This window comes from Diceros bicornis, chromosome 1, assembly GCF_020826845.1.
Source record: "Diceros bicornis minor isolate mBicDic1 chromosome 1, mDicBic1.mat.cur, whole genome shotgun sequence".
Classification (NCBI taxonomy): domain Eukaryota; kingdom Metazoa; phylum Chordata; class Mammalia; order Perissodactyla; family Rhinocerotidae; genus Diceros; species Diceros bicornis.
Window position 1 is genome coordinate 82,061,430 of NC_080740.1, and position 18,275 is coordinate 82,079,704.

Below are 18,275 nucleotides of genomic sequence, written 5' to 3' on the forward strand. Positions count from 1 at the left end.
ATGTTCATCAGTGATATTGGCCTGTAATTTTCTTTTTTTGTGTTGTCCTTGTCTGGTTTTGGTATCAGGGTAATGTTGGCTTCGTAGAATGAGTTAGGGAGCTTCCCTGCCTCCTCATTTTTTTGGAAGAGTTTGAGAAGGATAGGTATTAAGTCTTCTTTGAATGTTTGGTAGAATTCACCAGGGAAGCCGTCTGGTCCTGGACTTTTATTTTGGGGGAGGTTTTTGATTACTGTTTCGATCTCCTTACTGGTGATTGGTCTATTCAAATTCTCTACTTCTTCTTGATCCAGTTTTGGAAGGTTGTATGATTCCAAGAATTTATCCATTTCTTCCAGATTGTCGAATTGGTTGGCATATAGCTTTTCATAGTATTCTCTTATAATCTTTTGTATTTCTGAGGTGTCTGTTGTAATTTCTCCTCTTTCATTTCTGATTTTACTTATTTGAGCCTTCTCTCTTTTTTTCTTGGTGAGTCTAGCTAAAGGTTTGTCAATTTTGTTTTTATCTTTTCAAAGAACCAGCTCTTGGTTTTATTAATTTTTTCTATTGTTTTTTTAGTCTCTATTTCGTTTATTTCTGCTCTGATTTTTATTATTTCCCTTCTTCTACTGATTTTGTGCTTTGTTTGTTCTTCTTTTTCCAGTTCCTTTAGGTGCAATGTTGGATTGTTTATTTGAGATTTTTCTTGTTTATTGAGATAGGCCTGTATTGCTGTAAACTTCCCTCTTAGAACCGCTTTTGCTGTATCCCATAAATTCTGGCATGTCGTATTTTCATTTTCATTTGTCTCCAGGTATTTTTTGATTTCTCCTTTGATTTCTTCACTGACCCAGTCGTTGTTCAATAGCATGTTGTTTAATCTCCACATATTTGTGGCTTTTCTGATTTTCTTCCTATAGTTGATTTCTAGTTTCATACCGTTGTGGTCAGAAAAGATGCTTGGTATTATTTCAATCTTCTTAAATTTATGGAGACTTGTTTTGTGGCCTAATATATGATCACTCCTGGAGAATGTTCCATGTGCATTTGAAAAGAACATGTATTCTTCGGTTTTTGGATGGAATGCTCAGTATATACCTACTACATCCATCTGTTCTCGTGTGTCATTTAAGGCCAATGTTTCCTTATTGATCTTCTGTTTGCATGATCTATCCGTTGGTGTAAGTGGAGTGTTAAAGTCCCCTACTATTATTGTGTTACTGTCTATTTCTCTTTTTATGTCAGTTAATAATTGCTTTATATATTTAGGTGCACCTGCATTGGGTGCGTGGATATTTACAAGTGTTATATCCTCTTGTTGGATTGTTCCCTTGATCATTATGTAATGCCCTTCTTTGTCTCTTTTTACAGTTTTTGTTTTAAAGTCTATTTTGTCTGATATGAGTACTGCTAGTCCAGCTTTCTTTTCATTGCCATATGCATGTAGTATCTTTTTCCATCCCTTCACTTTCAGTTTGTGAGTGTCTTTAGGTCTGAAGTGTGTCTCTTGTATGCAGCATATATATGGGTCTTGTTGTTTTATCCAGTCAGCCACCCTGTGCCTTTTAATTGGAGCATTTAGTCCATTGACCTTTAAAGTAGCTATTGACAAGTATGTACTTACTGCCATTTTTTAACTTTTTTTTTTCTCGGTGTTTTAGTAGTCCTTCTCTGTTCCTTTCTCCTTCTCTACAGAATTGATGGTCTCTTTAGTTTGACCTCTGTCTGAGAGCTCTACTCTTTAACTCCCCTCCTCCCTCATTTTATGTTTTTGATATCATATCTAACCTCTTTTTTGTCATTTGTATCCATTACCCTCTTATCATGGAAATAGATAATTTTTCCTATTTGTGGTCTTCTCTTTTCCCCTTAAATCAGTCTCTTTAACATTTCTTGTAGCACTGATTTCTTGGTGACAAACTCCTTTAATTTTTGCTTGTCTGGGAAATTTTTTATCTCTCCTTCCATTTTTAATGATGACCTTGTTGGGTAGAGTATTCTTGGCTGTAAGTTTTTTCCTTTTAGCACTTTAAATGTATCGTGCCACTCTCTTCTAGCCTGTAAGGTTTCTGCAGAGAAGTCAGCTGATAGCCTTATGGGGTTTCCTTTGTATGTAACTTATCTTTCTCTTGCGGCTTTTAGGATTCTCTCTTTATCTTTAATTCTGGACATTTTGATTATGATGTGTCTTGGTGTGGGCCTCTTTGAGTTTATCTTGTTTGGGGCTCTCTGTGCTTCCTGTACCTGATTGTTTCCTTCCTTAGGTTAGGGAAGTTTTCATCTATTATTTCTTGAAATAGATTTTCTGCCCCTTTGTCCCGCTCTTCTCCTTCCGGGACACCTATAACACTGATGTTAGTGCACTTGATGTTGTCCCAGAGGTCCCTTAGACTGTCCTCACTCTTTTTAATTCTTTTTTCTTTTACCTGTTCAGCTTGGGTAATTTCTTTTAGTCTTTCGTCCAGCTCGCAGATCCATTCTTCTGTATCCTCTACTCTGCTTTTGAGTCCCTCTAGTGAATTTTTCGTTTCCTGTACTGTATTCTTCATTTCTGATTGGTTCTTTTTTATATCTTCCATTTCTTTGTTGACATTCTCACTGAGTTCATCTATTCTTCTCCCCAGATCAGTGAGCATCCTTAACACTCTGTTTGAACTCTCTGTCAGGTAGGTTGCTCATTTCTGTTTCACTTAGTTCCTTTTCTGGGGTTTTGTCCTGTTCCCTTACTTGGAATGTATTCCTTTGCCTCCTCATTTTGCCTCTTTCCCTGTGCTTTTGTCTACGTATTAGGTAGGTCATCTACGTCTCCTGCTCTTGGATAGGTGACCTTATATACGTGATGCCTTAGGAGGCTTCCAGTGTGATTCCTTCAGTTCTCAATGTTCCAAGGGTGACCCCTATGTGGGCTACATGTGTCCTTCTGTTGTGGCCTGTTTGCTCTCCCTGTAGGTGCCCAGGGAGGCTGAGTTATGCTCCTAGCTAGCTGTTGTAATGCTCAGCTGCTTGTAGTTGTTGTGGTCCCTTCAGTCTCTTTATCAGGTGTGGGGAGCCCCAGCACAGTTGGCTTCAAGTTCTAATACCACATTTGTGTTTCAGTATTTCTTTTAATTGAGTAGGCCCCCAGCATGGCAGGTTGTTAGGCTCAGGGGCTTACAATTGCTATAAGCCTCCAACCTTTAGGTCTCTTGTCAGCTCTCTGAGGATTGCAGCTTGGTGGGGCTGGCCTCAGGCACGGGAGCACCCAATTGTTTCAGGCTTTGGAAGGTGGGTCAAAACCCCTATGTGGGTCTTTGAGAAGCACAAGTCTTCTGTGGCTGACAAGCCCTGCCGCCCACAGGTCCACACACACATTCAACACAGTCCTGCCCCGTGTGTGCACCCCAACTTCCTGAAGTGGACCCAGTCTCTCCATGGCGGGAGCTCCACACACTCCACCACCTCCCCACACTCTCCACCGGCTCCTTGTGCATGCCCTGCCCCAGTGAAGTGGGCTCAGTTGCCAGGCTGCAGAGAATCCAGTCACCAATCTATGTAAGCCCACAAGTTGCCTGAGGGCTTGTTGTTGGGTGGGGCCCGTCTCTAGGGTGGGCTGCCAGCCCTGGCTGAGCTGGATTAAATCAGTGCTCCAGTGGGTGGGGCAGACCTGGGCTAGCAGGCCTCAGGGAGAACTCCAATGGCGTCTGTGTCAGTACGCTCACACCAGGCCACAACAATGGCCACCGCCAATGTCCCAGTCCCTGGAGAGGTCTCACCCCTCACCGAGATGCACTCAGGGCCTATCAGGTGAGTCTCTTTTCACCAAAGCACCGTGCACCTTTCTTTCTGGTGATTTTAGGTTGCTTTCTGAAACGGGTGAGTTTGCACATGGGCCTTTTAAGAGCCAGTTTTAATTTCTTTGTGAACCAGCTTTTCTGGGGGGACTCCCCAATGTTTTAGTAGCAGGCCAAGTCGGATATTATACCACTTGTCTCGATTGTGCTGGGTCCACAAAATGCCCACAGCGGGGGCGCTCCCCAGCTCAGGGCCCCACGCCTCCAGGGAGGGCTGCGGACCTGTGAGCTGCTCCCGGGCGGCCGTGAGGCGCTGCGGCTTGTGAAGGCGGCGTTTTTCCTCTCCAGAAGGGAGTCTCTGCCTCTTCCACCGCAATTAGGATTGTCCTTTGTTGCACGAGTTCCTCTTATCCAGTTTTCAGTTCTGTCTCAGGGGTAATTTTTCCACGAGTAGTTGTAAATTGGCTGTGTCCGCGGGAGGAGGTGAGTTCAGAGTCTGCCCACGCCGCCATCTTGACTTTTCTCCACTCTTCCATAGAATTCTGATACACACTTAAGTTTGAGAACCTTTGTTGTAAATGACTTAATAAGGTAAACATGATAATAACTTTCAGAGTTATGAGGTCTTACTGTGTTAGTACATATGTTCATAGAAGTTCATTGTAAAATCTAACAGTCAAATTTGTATCAAAGTATGTCACCCACTTATTTCCATAATGACAGGCTCACAGAACCAAATAAACCATGGAGAGTAGTTAGCCATGGTGAGATAGGAGATCAATAATTTATCACCTACATATCATGGCTGATTGCAGGAGGAGGTCATTATAATTACAAAGACACCCCTTCCAATTAGGCCGTTCATTGAGGAAGTAAGGAATTTTTCAGCATGGTTCATAAAACAAACAAGCATTTGGTTTTCATGAAAAGGTGGCTACTCTCTTTTCCTCCCAGAATTCTTGATGTTTCATCTCTCAGACAATCCTTTCAGAATTGACAAAGGAGCAGAACACACACTATAGGAGTTTACTAAATATTTACTATCTTTACTAAGATAGTAAAAGTTACTGAGCATGAAAATCAGTTTTAATCATGAAATAAATTGGCATCAGAATCAAGTCTGTCTACTTCACTTACTAGCTCAGTGAACCTGGGCTAGTTAGTTAACTTTCCTTTGAGCTTCAACTTCCTCATCAGTGAAAGGAAAAGATAAAACCTGCTTCAGAATGTTGTTGCAAGAACTAAAGAAAATAATATAGAGAGAAGACCCGCCAGCATACCACCGAGCCTGGCACAAAAATGACACTCATACACTGGTGGCTTCTCCTTTGCCTGCTCCCTTAGCTAAAAAGTAATGAATTGTTCTTTTTCAGGCTCCGTACCTTTTTCTCTTTGGCTCCACCCCAGGTTTCCAAAATATCACATATTGAGGAAATGAGAAGGAGACAATGAATGTGAAAAGAGAGACGCAGTCTCAAAATACAGCAACTTAAGTGTTGGCGTAGATGGTATTTACAAAATGAGCTCTTCTCTGCTGAGACAACTGTACACAGTTGACAGAGAGACATATGTAGCTGTTCCAAAGATGCATTAGACATGCAAGTGAACTATTTTCACTCCCACTCCTCATGCTCCCTACACACAGCATTTACAGATATGTTTCTATACATACATACATATGCTTGTACACCAAATTGAGTCTATTATGAGCTTTTATTGCCTGTGTGATATACAGCTATTATTTATTATTGTGCCCAGGAAGTATAGTACAAGTATCATAGTAGGGCTTAAAAACCAAAAGATTTAAGATGGAAATAAAAAAATATGATAAAACTATAAAAGGATTGGACATACAGCATTGTTGAATCGAGGAAATACAGTGCTTAGCCAAACTTACTGAACTCAAAGAAGGGATGAAGAACTAACCTCCGTGATATACTTTGAGTTTGCACATCAAGTCTGTGGATATTAAACCCACCTCAGTATGCATTGTTTGGATACAGTGTGTGAGAAAGAGGTGCAGTGGGAGGGACACTGTCTTCTGTGGAGGAGAGTGTAAGAAACTGCCTGGACGTGTAAAGCACGTGCCACAGTGCTCAGTGGATACGCTTACGTCGTCAAGGTTCCCACAGAAGATGTCCCCATGTGTCACTGCAAAGGGAGATGTGTCCTTTTGATGACATGATGGCAAAAAGTTCCTTTCTCAAATAGCCTCCTTGCAATTAGTTTTAAATCATCTATGTGTCAATTACAGCTTCCGGGTTGGTTTTATAAACAATTTATTGAGGTATGTTTTATATATCACAAAATTGTCCCATTTGAGTATACAAGTCAATGATTTGTAGTGACTTTACAGATACCATCACCATAAATAAGATTTAGGACATTTGTGTCCCCCAGTAATATCCCTTGTGCCTGTTTAAAGTTAATCCCCATTCCCTCTCCCAGCTCCAGGTGATCACTAATCTACTTTCTGTTCTTATAAATTTGCCTTTTCTAGACACTGATTCCTATCAGTGGGATCACACAATATATGATCTCTTGTGTCTGATTTGTCTCAGTCACATAATCATTTTGGCATAATCTTTTTGAGGTTCATCCAGGGTGTAGCCTGTGTCAGTGGTTCATTCCTTTTTATTGCTGAATAATATTCCAACCACTTCCGTTAAAAAATTTTAAAGGCCTATATTTATTTAATTATTTATATGTATATAAAAACTGAAGGGAAAACACATTTCCAGTGAAGACAAGATAGATCCAGATTCAGTATAGAGTTTTATTCTCTATATCTTACCTAGTGTGGCTGATTATACTTCCTTATTTATTTGTTCGTCTTGTAAAGAAAACACCATGTCAAGTGTTGGCTGTCTTGTTGCACTTTTTAAAAAATAATTGCACAATAGATTATTCAAACCCAGAATGGTGAAAATATAAAAGCAATTTCTAGCAAACTGTAGTTGAAAAAAAGTGCCAGGCCTTCATTTGTAGAGTGCTGTGATGCAAATATGTGTTAAGTAATGTAATGGAGTTAAAAATTATCATAGTATTAAGATGAGTCATAGGAATCTGAAAATAAGTAGAAGATTCATTACTTTTAATATTTGAAAGTGAATTAATTCAGTATCTCATAGTTTTGTTGATTTCATTTTCTTTCATATTCTAATACCGTGTCAGAGAGATTGCTACAATATTTACATATTGTCTTTGCTGCATGCAATATCGTTACCCTCTCAAATTATCCACCTGGATCCATTTAATTTTATAATGGGTTTCTTTGGAAGTTGAGTTGTGGAATGTCATAAATGTTCAGGGAGAGAATGCCACTGTGGACTCAGAAATTATATAAAAAAGCTTCTAGTATGCATGCTAAATAAAAACGGGTCGTATAAAGTTTATTAACTAAACAAATTAAACCAGCTTGGGTAATGGGTGTTTCACATGAAATTCCTGGAGCAGCATAAATGTGCTTTGCAACCTGAGGTTTGAGCTCGTTTTTCTCACATAACATTTGGCTTTTTGTGTTTTCCCAGTTTCTCTTCTAAGTGGGGCAAACACTGTCTTCCTTTCCCTAGGGTAGGAGAGGGCCTTCCAAAGATAGTGTGGATTTCAAGACTCAAGCAATTCCGGGGGTTGTAAAAAGGGTCAGTGAGTGGGTTTGTGGTCACTAAACAATAACAGTAAGGGTAGAATTGTGTCCTCAATAAATGGTGTAGCCATTGGGAGGATTCCATACGATAAATGCCTTGTGATATAGTTTCTATCATTATTCCATTTAGCAAATGAAGAAACTGAGGTTAAAAGAGGTCAAGTAACTTGTCCAAAATCACAAAGCTAGTAAGTGTCAGAGCTGGGACTTGACTCTAGCTCTGTCTAATCTTAAAAGTCCATGCTCTTAACAATTATGCTAAACTGTTTCTCAAAATGGCAGACAGGAGACCTGCCCCTCCCCACACCTGCCATCTCCTCAACTACATTAACAAGTCAAATGACCTCGAAGGTCTTAGTTTATTAATCTAAAGAATGAGAGGTTCATTTTGCACCAGGTGCCTTTTCTTGAGCAGAATTAAATTCTCATTTCCCTGATCTCTTAAGATGACTGACTCCTGGCTGGGGTGAGGGAAGAATCAGTGTAAATTGGGATGGAAAGAAATGGCAGCAGTGAGGAAAAAGCAGTGTGCAGGCATAGAGGGAGGGTGGGCGGAGAAAGATGGTGGTGATGACCATCACACACAGGGCTAGGGCGGCTGCACTTGCCACAGGGAGTCATAAGCACCAATCAAACCAAGACTGAAAATCAACCAGAAACTCCCCCTCAATCTCTGAGGCTTCTTTGATGCTCTTCACAAGAAAAACTTGTGTGTTCTTTTCCTTTTGTCAGGGACACGTAATTTAGAAAGCAGAGATTTTTTTTTTTTCCAAGTAAACATGAAGGATTAAAAGGAAATAGACAATACAGCTTTTAAAGAATGCTTTCTTAAGACCTTCAGTGGATGTTATCCAGTAAATAAGAGTTTCACAGTACGTTATCAATGTTAGTTTAGAGAAAGAAAGGTCAAAAAGTTAAACTTTGATATCTTTATGTTTTCACAAAGGTTATTCCTGAAGGAGCTGTATTTAAAAAGAAAAACAAAAAACAAAAAAGATTGTTTATTACAACAACAAAAATATCCTTTCCTGTATTCATTCCAAGTAATGGGTTTCACCTTGTAGCTATTCTTTTCTGTGAAAGGTTTGTGTTATTATCCTTGGGTATTATTTGCTGATGGTATCAGCGCAGTGGGTCATTATCAAAGAGCTGGCTTATTTCTGGAAGATGTTATTAAATGTGGTGGAGGTATGGTTATTGCCATTAAAATGCCAAAAGAAAGGAGAAATGTGAAAATACAAGAGGTCATTCTGAAGAAACCAAGCTGAACCTTAGAAAATGAGACAATTTGGTGCTAAAACTTTGAGTTGTGGCTAACTTCTCCTTAGGGGCTGGTCTGCTCTACTTCAGTTACACAACAGCTATGGGGCAGGAGACACAAACTCTGGTGTGTACTGGAGCTAAGCAGTTGATATAAATGAGTGAACCAAGCTGACTGGTATTAGAGATATAGGAGCAATGAGAACATTCCATATTTCCCCTGACCCTATGATAAGAAAAATAATAGCATAAGTGCACAGTTAAAAAGTAACATTCAACTGCAGTGTCAGGCATATAATTGAGAGTGGAAAGACTATGGCAAGCCTGATGGCTCATGAAAAAGACACCTCTGTAATTCAACTCAAGCCAATTGTTCCTTCCATCTTCTTGAAAATCTGGGTCAAAATCAAGAGGAGGATAAAGGTTGCATGCAGCTAACAGGAGAGAATGCAGCAATTGGGAAGCCCTTTAAAACCTAGATAGGATTTGGAGATACAGGACAATTTCCCTACTTAATTTATCTCTTGTAGGCAATGTGGAACTCTCAAAGAGTTCCAGGGGTTGGGGTGTGATGATACAAAAGTGCAACTTCTGCAAATTAATCTGTCAGTGCTATGTTCGGTGGTTTGGAATAAGGAAAACAGTCCTGAGGCATTACAGTTTACAGAAGAGTGATAAGGACTGAAATTAGCATCGTAGCATTGGAAACTACCAGACAGATGAGAAATTGGTGGACTTGATGAATCCAGGATGGGGGTAAAGATCCAAGAAATTATAGATGTTGATGGAGACTCTCAAGAAAGATGTTGGCTCCACTGACAACATAAAACCATAAGAAAAGCAGCATGTTTCGAAGGGAAGATCTGAGTTCATTCAGCATGTGCTGAATCATTTCACATGGGCAGACATTCCCAAGGACGGGAGCAGGGAAAGGAGTAATGTGCATCTGCCCTGGAGGTGCCCCACAGTCTGACCCCCTCCTGCAGGAAGTGCTTGTAGGTTCAGTTTTAGATATTTTGAGCCTAACGTACTGGCAGAACCCTTCCCAATTTAGAAACTTGAGCCCTAGCCTGACTTTCCCTCTCATTTTTCTCCTGTATTAAATCCTTAGGTACATTTTGACCTCAAGTCACCCTGAAGTTTTGTTTCAAAGAGTTCTTGGGGCACAAAATCTGTAAAAGCTTTGGCTATAGCTTTTCTCTGTCCAAAAGGCAATCCCCAGGATCTGCTTGGGTGCATCCGTATGTGTGCACACCTTTGTGGAAAACCATGGAGATTAACCAGTGGTATGAATGAAGCAAGGCGAGCCAGACTAATCAAGCGCATTTCAGAATGTCATATAAAAATGTCCTAGTAAGGGCCCTACGGAAAACAGCCAGCTCTGTCAGGCTTGTGTCCAGCACTTGGCTTAGACAAAGTATTGAAAGCCAGTGTGCAATGCTCTTTCCTTTTATGTTATAAAGGTACACACACACACATATACACAAACACAAAATATTTGAACAAATATAATAGTTGTAATTCTACTGCCTGGTTATATGTAAAAGAAAGGAATTAACATTTGCTGATCATATACTGTGTGCCAGGCACTGCCCAGTTTTTCTTTACCATGATGACTCCTTTTGGGGATCTGTCCCAGCAATGCAGACAACAGGACTGAATATTAGAAACCTAGACCATCCTAGAAAATCCGGACCATATGGTCACATACCTGTTACCTTCCTCCTTTTCTCCTAACAGAGCTTGAAAACTCTAGCAAGTTATTCGGAAGTCTGTTTGATGTTGGTCTCTAGTGAGAAGCAATGCGACTGTTCTCTTGCTGCAATTGGATGGATGTCTGTCTGGGAAAGAGGGCGGAGGTGGACAGGGTGCAGGGGGACCCCTCACCACAGGCTTTGATCTTCCTTGACTCCTCCTGGGATATCTCACCTTTTGATGTTGGGAATCAGTTAATTACTAGTCAAAATTGGTTTGAGGGACTAGGAGACAGTTTGAAGGCTCTGTTCTCAAACTGCCTGTACTTTGATCTGAGGATTTTTAGGGCAACTTTCCAGTGCCTCTCAGGCAAATGAGAAGGGCTCGGTCTATGGCCCCTCCCTAGCAGTGGCCCCAGTTTTGAGCCTCTTCTTCTACCATGGTACCATCCTGAGTTAGCAGACTTCTCCCTCAGAGCCCTTCTGGTTTCATTGATCGTAAAATAATGACTTTCGGGATCAGATTTTAAGCATCTTTCACACCACAGACAGCATACAACTTGATAATTTCCTCCTTAGATCATAATTGGAAACTCTCATTTCTCTTATATGTGTAACTCCTGGTTAACACTACCCTGAATATCTCCTGCAGCACAATCTTGATTTGTAAAACAGTATATTAAATTAATGGGTTTGGAGTCAAATTTCCTGCCCTTTCCTTTGTTGATGTAAGTTAACATCCTCCAAGTTGACCTAAAAGGCTGAGAAATGCTCACGGGTTTGACGGGCAGGTGGTGCTGGAGAACTCAGCTCTCCTTTCTGTTCCAAACGAGGCAACACAACCTGGCACCTTGCCTAGTAATCCAATTCTCCTAATGAACACGTTTCCCAAGTCTGAGCCCCTTGCATTGTGACCATGCCACAGGGCTGACAACGAGATAATTTTCAGTGCTCAGAAAAAAAAAACACACGAGAAAACCTTCTGAGAGTGTGTTTTGTTCTTATGTCGTGGCCCATTATGGCACTTTCATTTTAATTGCATGTGAAACCCATTTAAAGAGGTGGTATAATGTGACTGTTTTCTTGGAAAACAGGCAGGAGCGATATGGATGTGTTTTAGAGGAACCTGTTAGTTACCCAGGCTGTCAGCATCATACCTTAAGGGTGCTAACATCGTATTAAGTATCTAAGCAAATGTAATATATTTGATCCTCTTGTCTATGAATCCCTTGTCCTTATATAAGTAGTAGATTTGTATCAAAGTATCTCAGGCAACAGAGTACGGTTCAGTATTTCAAAGAGAAAATATGCATTTCCATGCATGGGCATTTTGTAGTTTTTCAAATGGAAATTGAGCCATATAGATACATACATCAAGACTCTGCAATTACTCATTTAAAATATTGGCTGATCAGGTTTTATTGTTTTGTTTTTTCTTTATTCTCACTCCCACTGTGGGAGATGGCCCATACTTCATAGAGTTTTAGGACTCCCTGACCTTCTGTAAGTAATAATGAAAGGCCCCAAGGCCAGAGAAATGAAGCCGTAGGGTCTTTTTCCATAAAATAAATGGTGTTCCCTTGGTCTCAATATCTATACCCTTCTGTAAGAAGCAGGTTTCCCAACTGAAAGAATTTCCACATTGCTTTGCCTTTGCCCACTGTGGTCTCTTCCTCATTTAGCAGACTTTGTTCTATATGCATAATTGGGAATTAATTTTCTAATTAGGTTCTTCACATTTATGAAGTTGTTTGATGGGGTGTCTGTTCTTATAACATGGCCTAAAGGCTAAAGTAGAGGTAATAATTCTTTTTTCTGGCTTTGCCCCTAATTCAGCTAAGGTTCCTGGGAAATATATTTAACTTTTATGAGATCCCGGTAATACATCTTTAATGCTGATCTACCTTTGAAAGGTTGTTAAGAGCTTCCTAACTAAGGCTTTAAGACACATTACAATAAGGTTGGTTTTATTTGTGATAGTTGCTTGAACAAAATGAAGCCATTTCTTTTGCAACATGCAGGGTATTTAGAAAACCAAGCACAACAAGGACTACAGAAAGTCAAACCAGATGAGCTGGGAGGCAAAACAACATTGAATTGATACTTAAGAAGCAGAGGTGACACCGAAGATTAAATGGCTAATATTTTTACCGTGAATGTGTGGGTACAACTGGATCAGGTATGAGCTGTAAGGGGCTGTCACCTGGATTCTCTGTGACTTGTCACGATGATTCCACAGGTCGAGAAATTGACAGTCTATAGTTCAAGCACTCTGTGATCCAGAAATCAAGCAGAATAAACAAAATCATCTAAATAGTCTTTTTGCTTGCCAACTATTACACTTGGAAGTAAAAACTAAATCCTGTTGTCACAATTTTTTCAAATAGTGAGAGTTATGTTAGTTATTACTATGAATACAAAATAACATGTTTATGAGGACAAGGACATTGACACTGTACATTAACAAAAGGGCATCCTCATTTTATGGGAAACTGTTGTCATTAACCCTACTTGAAATGTGGCTCAAAAAAAAAAATGGATACCCCTCAGCAGCCTCCAAATAAGAACCACCTCTCACACTAATTTGCTTTGTGCGTCAATATCTTCATTAGAGTTTGTGTGTTCACATAAATGTCAGGGCCAGGCAAAACTGTAAGAACAAAGTGTAAGGCTGGATATATGATGGTTAATGGTAAGTGATATTCAGCTTCACAAAAAGACATTTTTCTTACTCCTGGCCTGTTTCCTTTGTAGGTTGAAGTTACCTTCTAGGTTCCTGTAGCTTCCAAACTCATGCCCTTCTACTATAAAAGTTCCCAGTTTACAACTACAACCTGTAACTCTCAAGATCCTGTTCAGTTTCAGCATAGAAAGAGTCCACATGATTGGGAAAATCACTCTACCCCATGGGACTCAGGAGGCTGGTTGCTGTGTCCACCTCTCATTCTAAGTGCCTGTGTGATCTTGGACAAGTTATCTAAGCTCTTTGTTCCAATACAGTTCAAACAAAGAGGTCCTTTCTGTTTTGAATACACTTAGCTTCCAAATTTTTATCTACCACATGCATTACCCAAAGAAATCCTGGTCGGTCCAACTTCTTGAGAAATTAGCCTGAACCCCTCAGGAGCAAGTATAGCGTAGTGGTAGAGAGCAGAGGATGCAGACATTGCATTTGGGTGTCATCATTGCCCTTTCTCCCCAGCTGCTTAATTATCTCAGCCTGAATTCTGCAGCTGTAACATGGACTGAAGATCCTATTTCACTAATCCTTTTCTCTCCTCCTGCTGTCTCCTCCTCCTCCTTTCACTTCTTAATGGTAGAGTTTTGTTCTGATTTGTTTTGTTTTGTTTTGTTCTAGAAGGAGGACTAGAAGGAGGACCATGATCAACTAGCCTAGGTTAACAGTGAGGAATCAAGGATTAATACATCTGTCTCTGGGACTGGCAGTTACTTGACCTTAATTCTACTCTCTATATAGCATCCAAAGTCTTCTTTTTAAAATTTAAATCAAAGCACATCATTCCTTTGTTTAAAAACCATCCAGAGTTTCTCACTATACTATACAGTAGTCCCCCCTTATTCATAGTTTCACTTTCTGAGGTTTTAGTTACCCATGGTCAACTGTGGTCTGAAAGTATTAAATGGAAAATTCCGGAAATAAACAACTCATAAGTTTTAAATTGTGCTCCATTCTGAGTAGTGTGATGAAATCTCATGCCGTCCCTCTCTGTCCCTCCCAGGTTGTGAATCATCCCTTTGTCTAGTGTTTCCTTGCTGTATATGCTACCCACCTGTGAGTCACTTAGTAGCCATCTCGGTTACCAGATCCACTGTCGCGATATCACAGTGCTTGTGTTCAAGTCACCCTTATCTTACTTAATAATAGCCCCAAAGTGCAAGAATAGTGATGCTGGCAATTGGGATATGGCAAAGGAAACCATAAGTGCTTCCTTTAAGTGAAAAGGTTCAAGTTCTCAGCTTAATAAGGAAAGAAAAAAAATTGTATGCTGAGGTTGCTAAGATCTACAGTAACTTTTATTACAGTATATTGTTATAATTGTTCTATTATCATTTATTGTTAATCTCGTACTGTACCTAATTTACAAATTAAACTTTATCATACCTATGTTTTGGTATCATAGGAAAAAACATAGTATATATAGGGTTTAGTATTATCCACAGTTTCAGGCATCCACTGGGGGTCTTGGAACGTATCCCCCATGGGTAAGGGGGGACTACCATATTTAGAATAAAATCCAAATTCTTTACTATATTTAACAGTAATTTTTTACTTTGGACCCCTTCCTTCCTTTCTCTTCCTCCTCACCGCTTATAAAAATCCTCTTCCACAACTTCAGCCTTCTCCTGCCCCTCCTCCTCCTCATCTTCCTCTTTTGGGAGGAGAAGTCTCTAGCCCCAAATTTGTGCTGAGTCCGTACTCGCATTTCTAACAGCTAGTAGAATGTATCCTACTTGAATTCCGGTCAGCGTGCCCTAGGTGTAATTCGTCATATCCTTCCCCAAACCACCCAGCAGCTATGGCTTCTGACTTCTGTTAATGGCATCTCTGTTGTTACAGGAAACCAGATGCACAATCTCATTCCTTTTGACTCCTCTCCATCCCTCTCTCCCTTTAATTGCTTACTAACTTTTCTATTTATACCTTTATTTGTACTTTCCCTTTCCCATTGCCATTATTGTCACTCAAATGAGGTCCTCAGGACATGAAATAGTGAAATAACCTCCAACAGGTCATCTAACTTCTCCCTGTTTTCTCTTTCTTTCACTCCAGGTTATAAAGCTGTAAAATTAATTTATTTTTTGGAGTACAGCTCTGATCATTTGATCTCCACGCTCCCAAACATTTATTAGCCATATAATAAAGTCTAAACTCCTTACCCTGACTTTCAAAGTCCTGTACAATGTGACCCTGACTACTTTTCCAGGCTAATTTCCTGCTTTTAAGTCATCCCTTTATTTTTTCAACAAATATTGATTGAGGGCCAACAATATACAAGATTCTAAGGATACAACATTGAACAATACGAACATGAAACTTTCAGTCTAATGGAAGAGAAAAGCCAAACACACACACACACACACACACACACGTACACGTATAAGTGGTATGAGAGAAACAAAGAATATGATAAAAAATAGAGTAACAGGGAAATAACTATATGTTTAAGTAGCACAAATATATTTTGCACTTGACCTAAGTTAGATAAGTTACTAATTCTGAATACTGCCTAGTATTTTCTGCCTATTTTTTTTTTTTGCTTATCTCTTGTCTCTAATAGTCCTTGTCTCTAATAATCAATATCTGACCCATATTTAAGGCATATTTATTGAAGCTTTTTGTCTTCCCTGTGTCTATTTTTCCTGACTTCACCCCTTCCAAACCCTCAATCTAGCCCTTGTTCCAGAGGTGGGTCATGTGACCTAGGGCTAAACCAATCAGCACCCTACATTTCTTTGCCCATAGGGATTGGTTCTGGAATGGCATGTGACTTAAGCTAGACAAACAGCTAATCTGAGGGCTTTTAAAGAAACCACTGGGAAGCAGTCTTCATTTATTCCTGTTGGATTTGAACCTGAAAGAATGGAAGGTCTAGAGTTACCAGAGCCATCTTGGCTATTGGAGAATGGAGTCAACCCAGAAGGAGAAAGGAAAAAAGAAACCAGTTCTTGGTAAGATCATATGAGCCCCCCCAAATCAAGTCACACCACACCCCTGGAATTCTTAATTATATAAACCAATCATTTGTCTTTTTGCTTAATTCAGTCTGAGTTGCGTTTTCTAAAAGAGAAAACAAATACAGTCAACCAATCTCAAACGCTACTCCTTTCACTGAACCTTTATTGGTGTTCCCTATTCAGTGCAGTTTTTCTGTATCATCAATTATTTTGTCTCTCAGCTATGGTACATACGTTATTCAGCCTTATTTTAGAGTTCTTTGTGAACCTGTCTTGCCCCTATCAGATTTGAATGGATGAGTATTCCTCTTTAGAGCTTTTGATTGACCTGGCAAACAGGGCCTGGACTAAAGTATGGCAAATGAGGTACCTAGGGTGCAACATTGAAGGAGGCACTCACTCTCAGGTGCTAACTGTGCACTCGCATGACATGGAGAGTGAGTGCCTCCTTAACTGTTGCTCCCTGTGCATCTCACTCACTTCATTCTAGTACTGACTCTGCTAAGAGTAACTAGTCAATAAGTTTTTGGCAAATTCAAGAGAATTCCACATTTTGCATGGAGGTGGGAATTATTCAGCATTGTATCTTCTTTAGCATGATACTCATCTGACACATCTGACCCACGGTTTTTTAACCTTTACCTCTTCATCTTGAAGTCATTCATCAATATACAGTGATTACAGGGAGAGTTTGTTGATGACGTGACTCTAAAAAACTCTAAATTACATTTCCCAGCAATGAGGTGAAGTAATATCTCTACTAGGTGATACATTCAGAAATAACACGGAATAATGGACAGAGGATTGAATTTTCACTCCTTTACTTATATTTTCATAGTTCAGTGTCTGTTGTGAAGCCAAAATTATACAACTCATTATCTAGGTCAATCTAGTGAGCCATCTTGTCAGCACAGATGTGCTACTTTTGCACTAGAATTCTCAGTGGTAAAGTTGCTTCCAAGCTGGTACCTATTATTAATAAAAATGTTAAATAAATAAATTAGAGAAACAATTAAATCATTGAAGCCTACCTAATAGGTGCAATAGGCTATAAACATTATCTTCATTTTATATGTAATTTTGTCAGTTATTTAAAATTATGGGCATTCAGTAGCCACTTAGTGTTTGTGCTGGTGTTGGTTCAACGGTAGTAAGCAACAGAATCTGACTCCGAATATAGAGAATGTTTTAGAAAGGAATATCAGATCAAACGAATAAACAGATCCAAAAGAAAGACATTGGAATAGGACGGAAGCCAGGCAGCTCCAGAGAAGTGGTTAACAAGAGCATATATCTGTAGTCTCATCAAGGCACAAATAGGATGAATCTACACAAACAATTTTCCTCACATGATTCCACTCAATTTTTGTCTTTGCATTATTCTATCAAGACTAATTCCTAGGATGGTGGGTTCATTTCCTGATTGTGATCATATGTCTACCTTTTGACCAAGAGAAAGCAAGGCATTCTCTTGAAAAGTTCTACCAACACTATACACGAACAACAGATGTCCATTACTTTGGTACAGTTAGAATCTGAAAACTTTCACTGTCCTACTTTACACATATTCTGGGCCAATTGCCAATCTGTGTTGAACATGAGCAAAATCACTTTATCATGACGCTTTGCTGCAGCAGTCACATTGCATTTGCTCAAATTTTGGAAGCACGAAGCTGTTTCTGTGGGCATGGGAGTGAATTTGGTAGAAAAAAAAGATTTGGTGTTGCTGTATATTTTAGTTCAACTATTTGGCTCAAAACATGCTGCCATCTATTAGCAAGTGAATTGGACTAATCTTTCTGTGAGTTGTGTTGAAATGGTTTTGCCAATAGATGTGGAGAGTAAGAATGTCTAAGACAGATTTTTAAACCCAAAATTCTGCCCTAGACTAGCCCTTTTTCCCCTGGAGGACTCTTGAAACATGTGTGCACAATCTAGATAAGCTAGGCGCAGGGACATTTTATTATTAATTTGGGCATTGACCCCAGTTACCAATATAGAACTCCAATGAGGTGGGCTGCAACATGTACAAGACTTTTTTGTCTGGATTTATTAGGGCTAAGTAGCCTGGAACTAATGCAAGTGGAAAGTCTTGTTTTTCTACTTTTCTGCAATTACAAACCTGATCTTACTCTCAAATTTGAGTTAAGTCTGATGCAGGTTCAATCCTTCCCAGTCAGAAGATAACAAAGGCAAAGCAAAAAGAGCATAAGTTGGTCCCAGCGT

At 39.7% G+C, this 18,275-nt stretch overlaps 1 protein-coding gene across 2 annotated transcripts in view; it reads left to right on the plus strand.

Annotated features, from left to right (window-relative positions):
* The first annotated feature begins 3,647 nt into the window (after nt 1-3,647).
* The window catches only part of TENM2 (teneurin transmembrane protein 2), a 571,867-nt gene continuing 557,239 nt past the window's right edge, over nt 3,648-18,275 (plus strand). For both annotated transcript variants that reach the window (XM_058545548.1, XM_058545558.1), the window contains exon 1: nt 3,648-3,765. In XM_058545548.1, the coding sequence (XP_058401531.1) occupies nt 3,708-3,765 (58 nt within the window). In that variant the 5' untranslated portion in view covers nt 3,648-3,707. The remainder of the gene's footprint in view (nt 3,766-18,275) is intronic.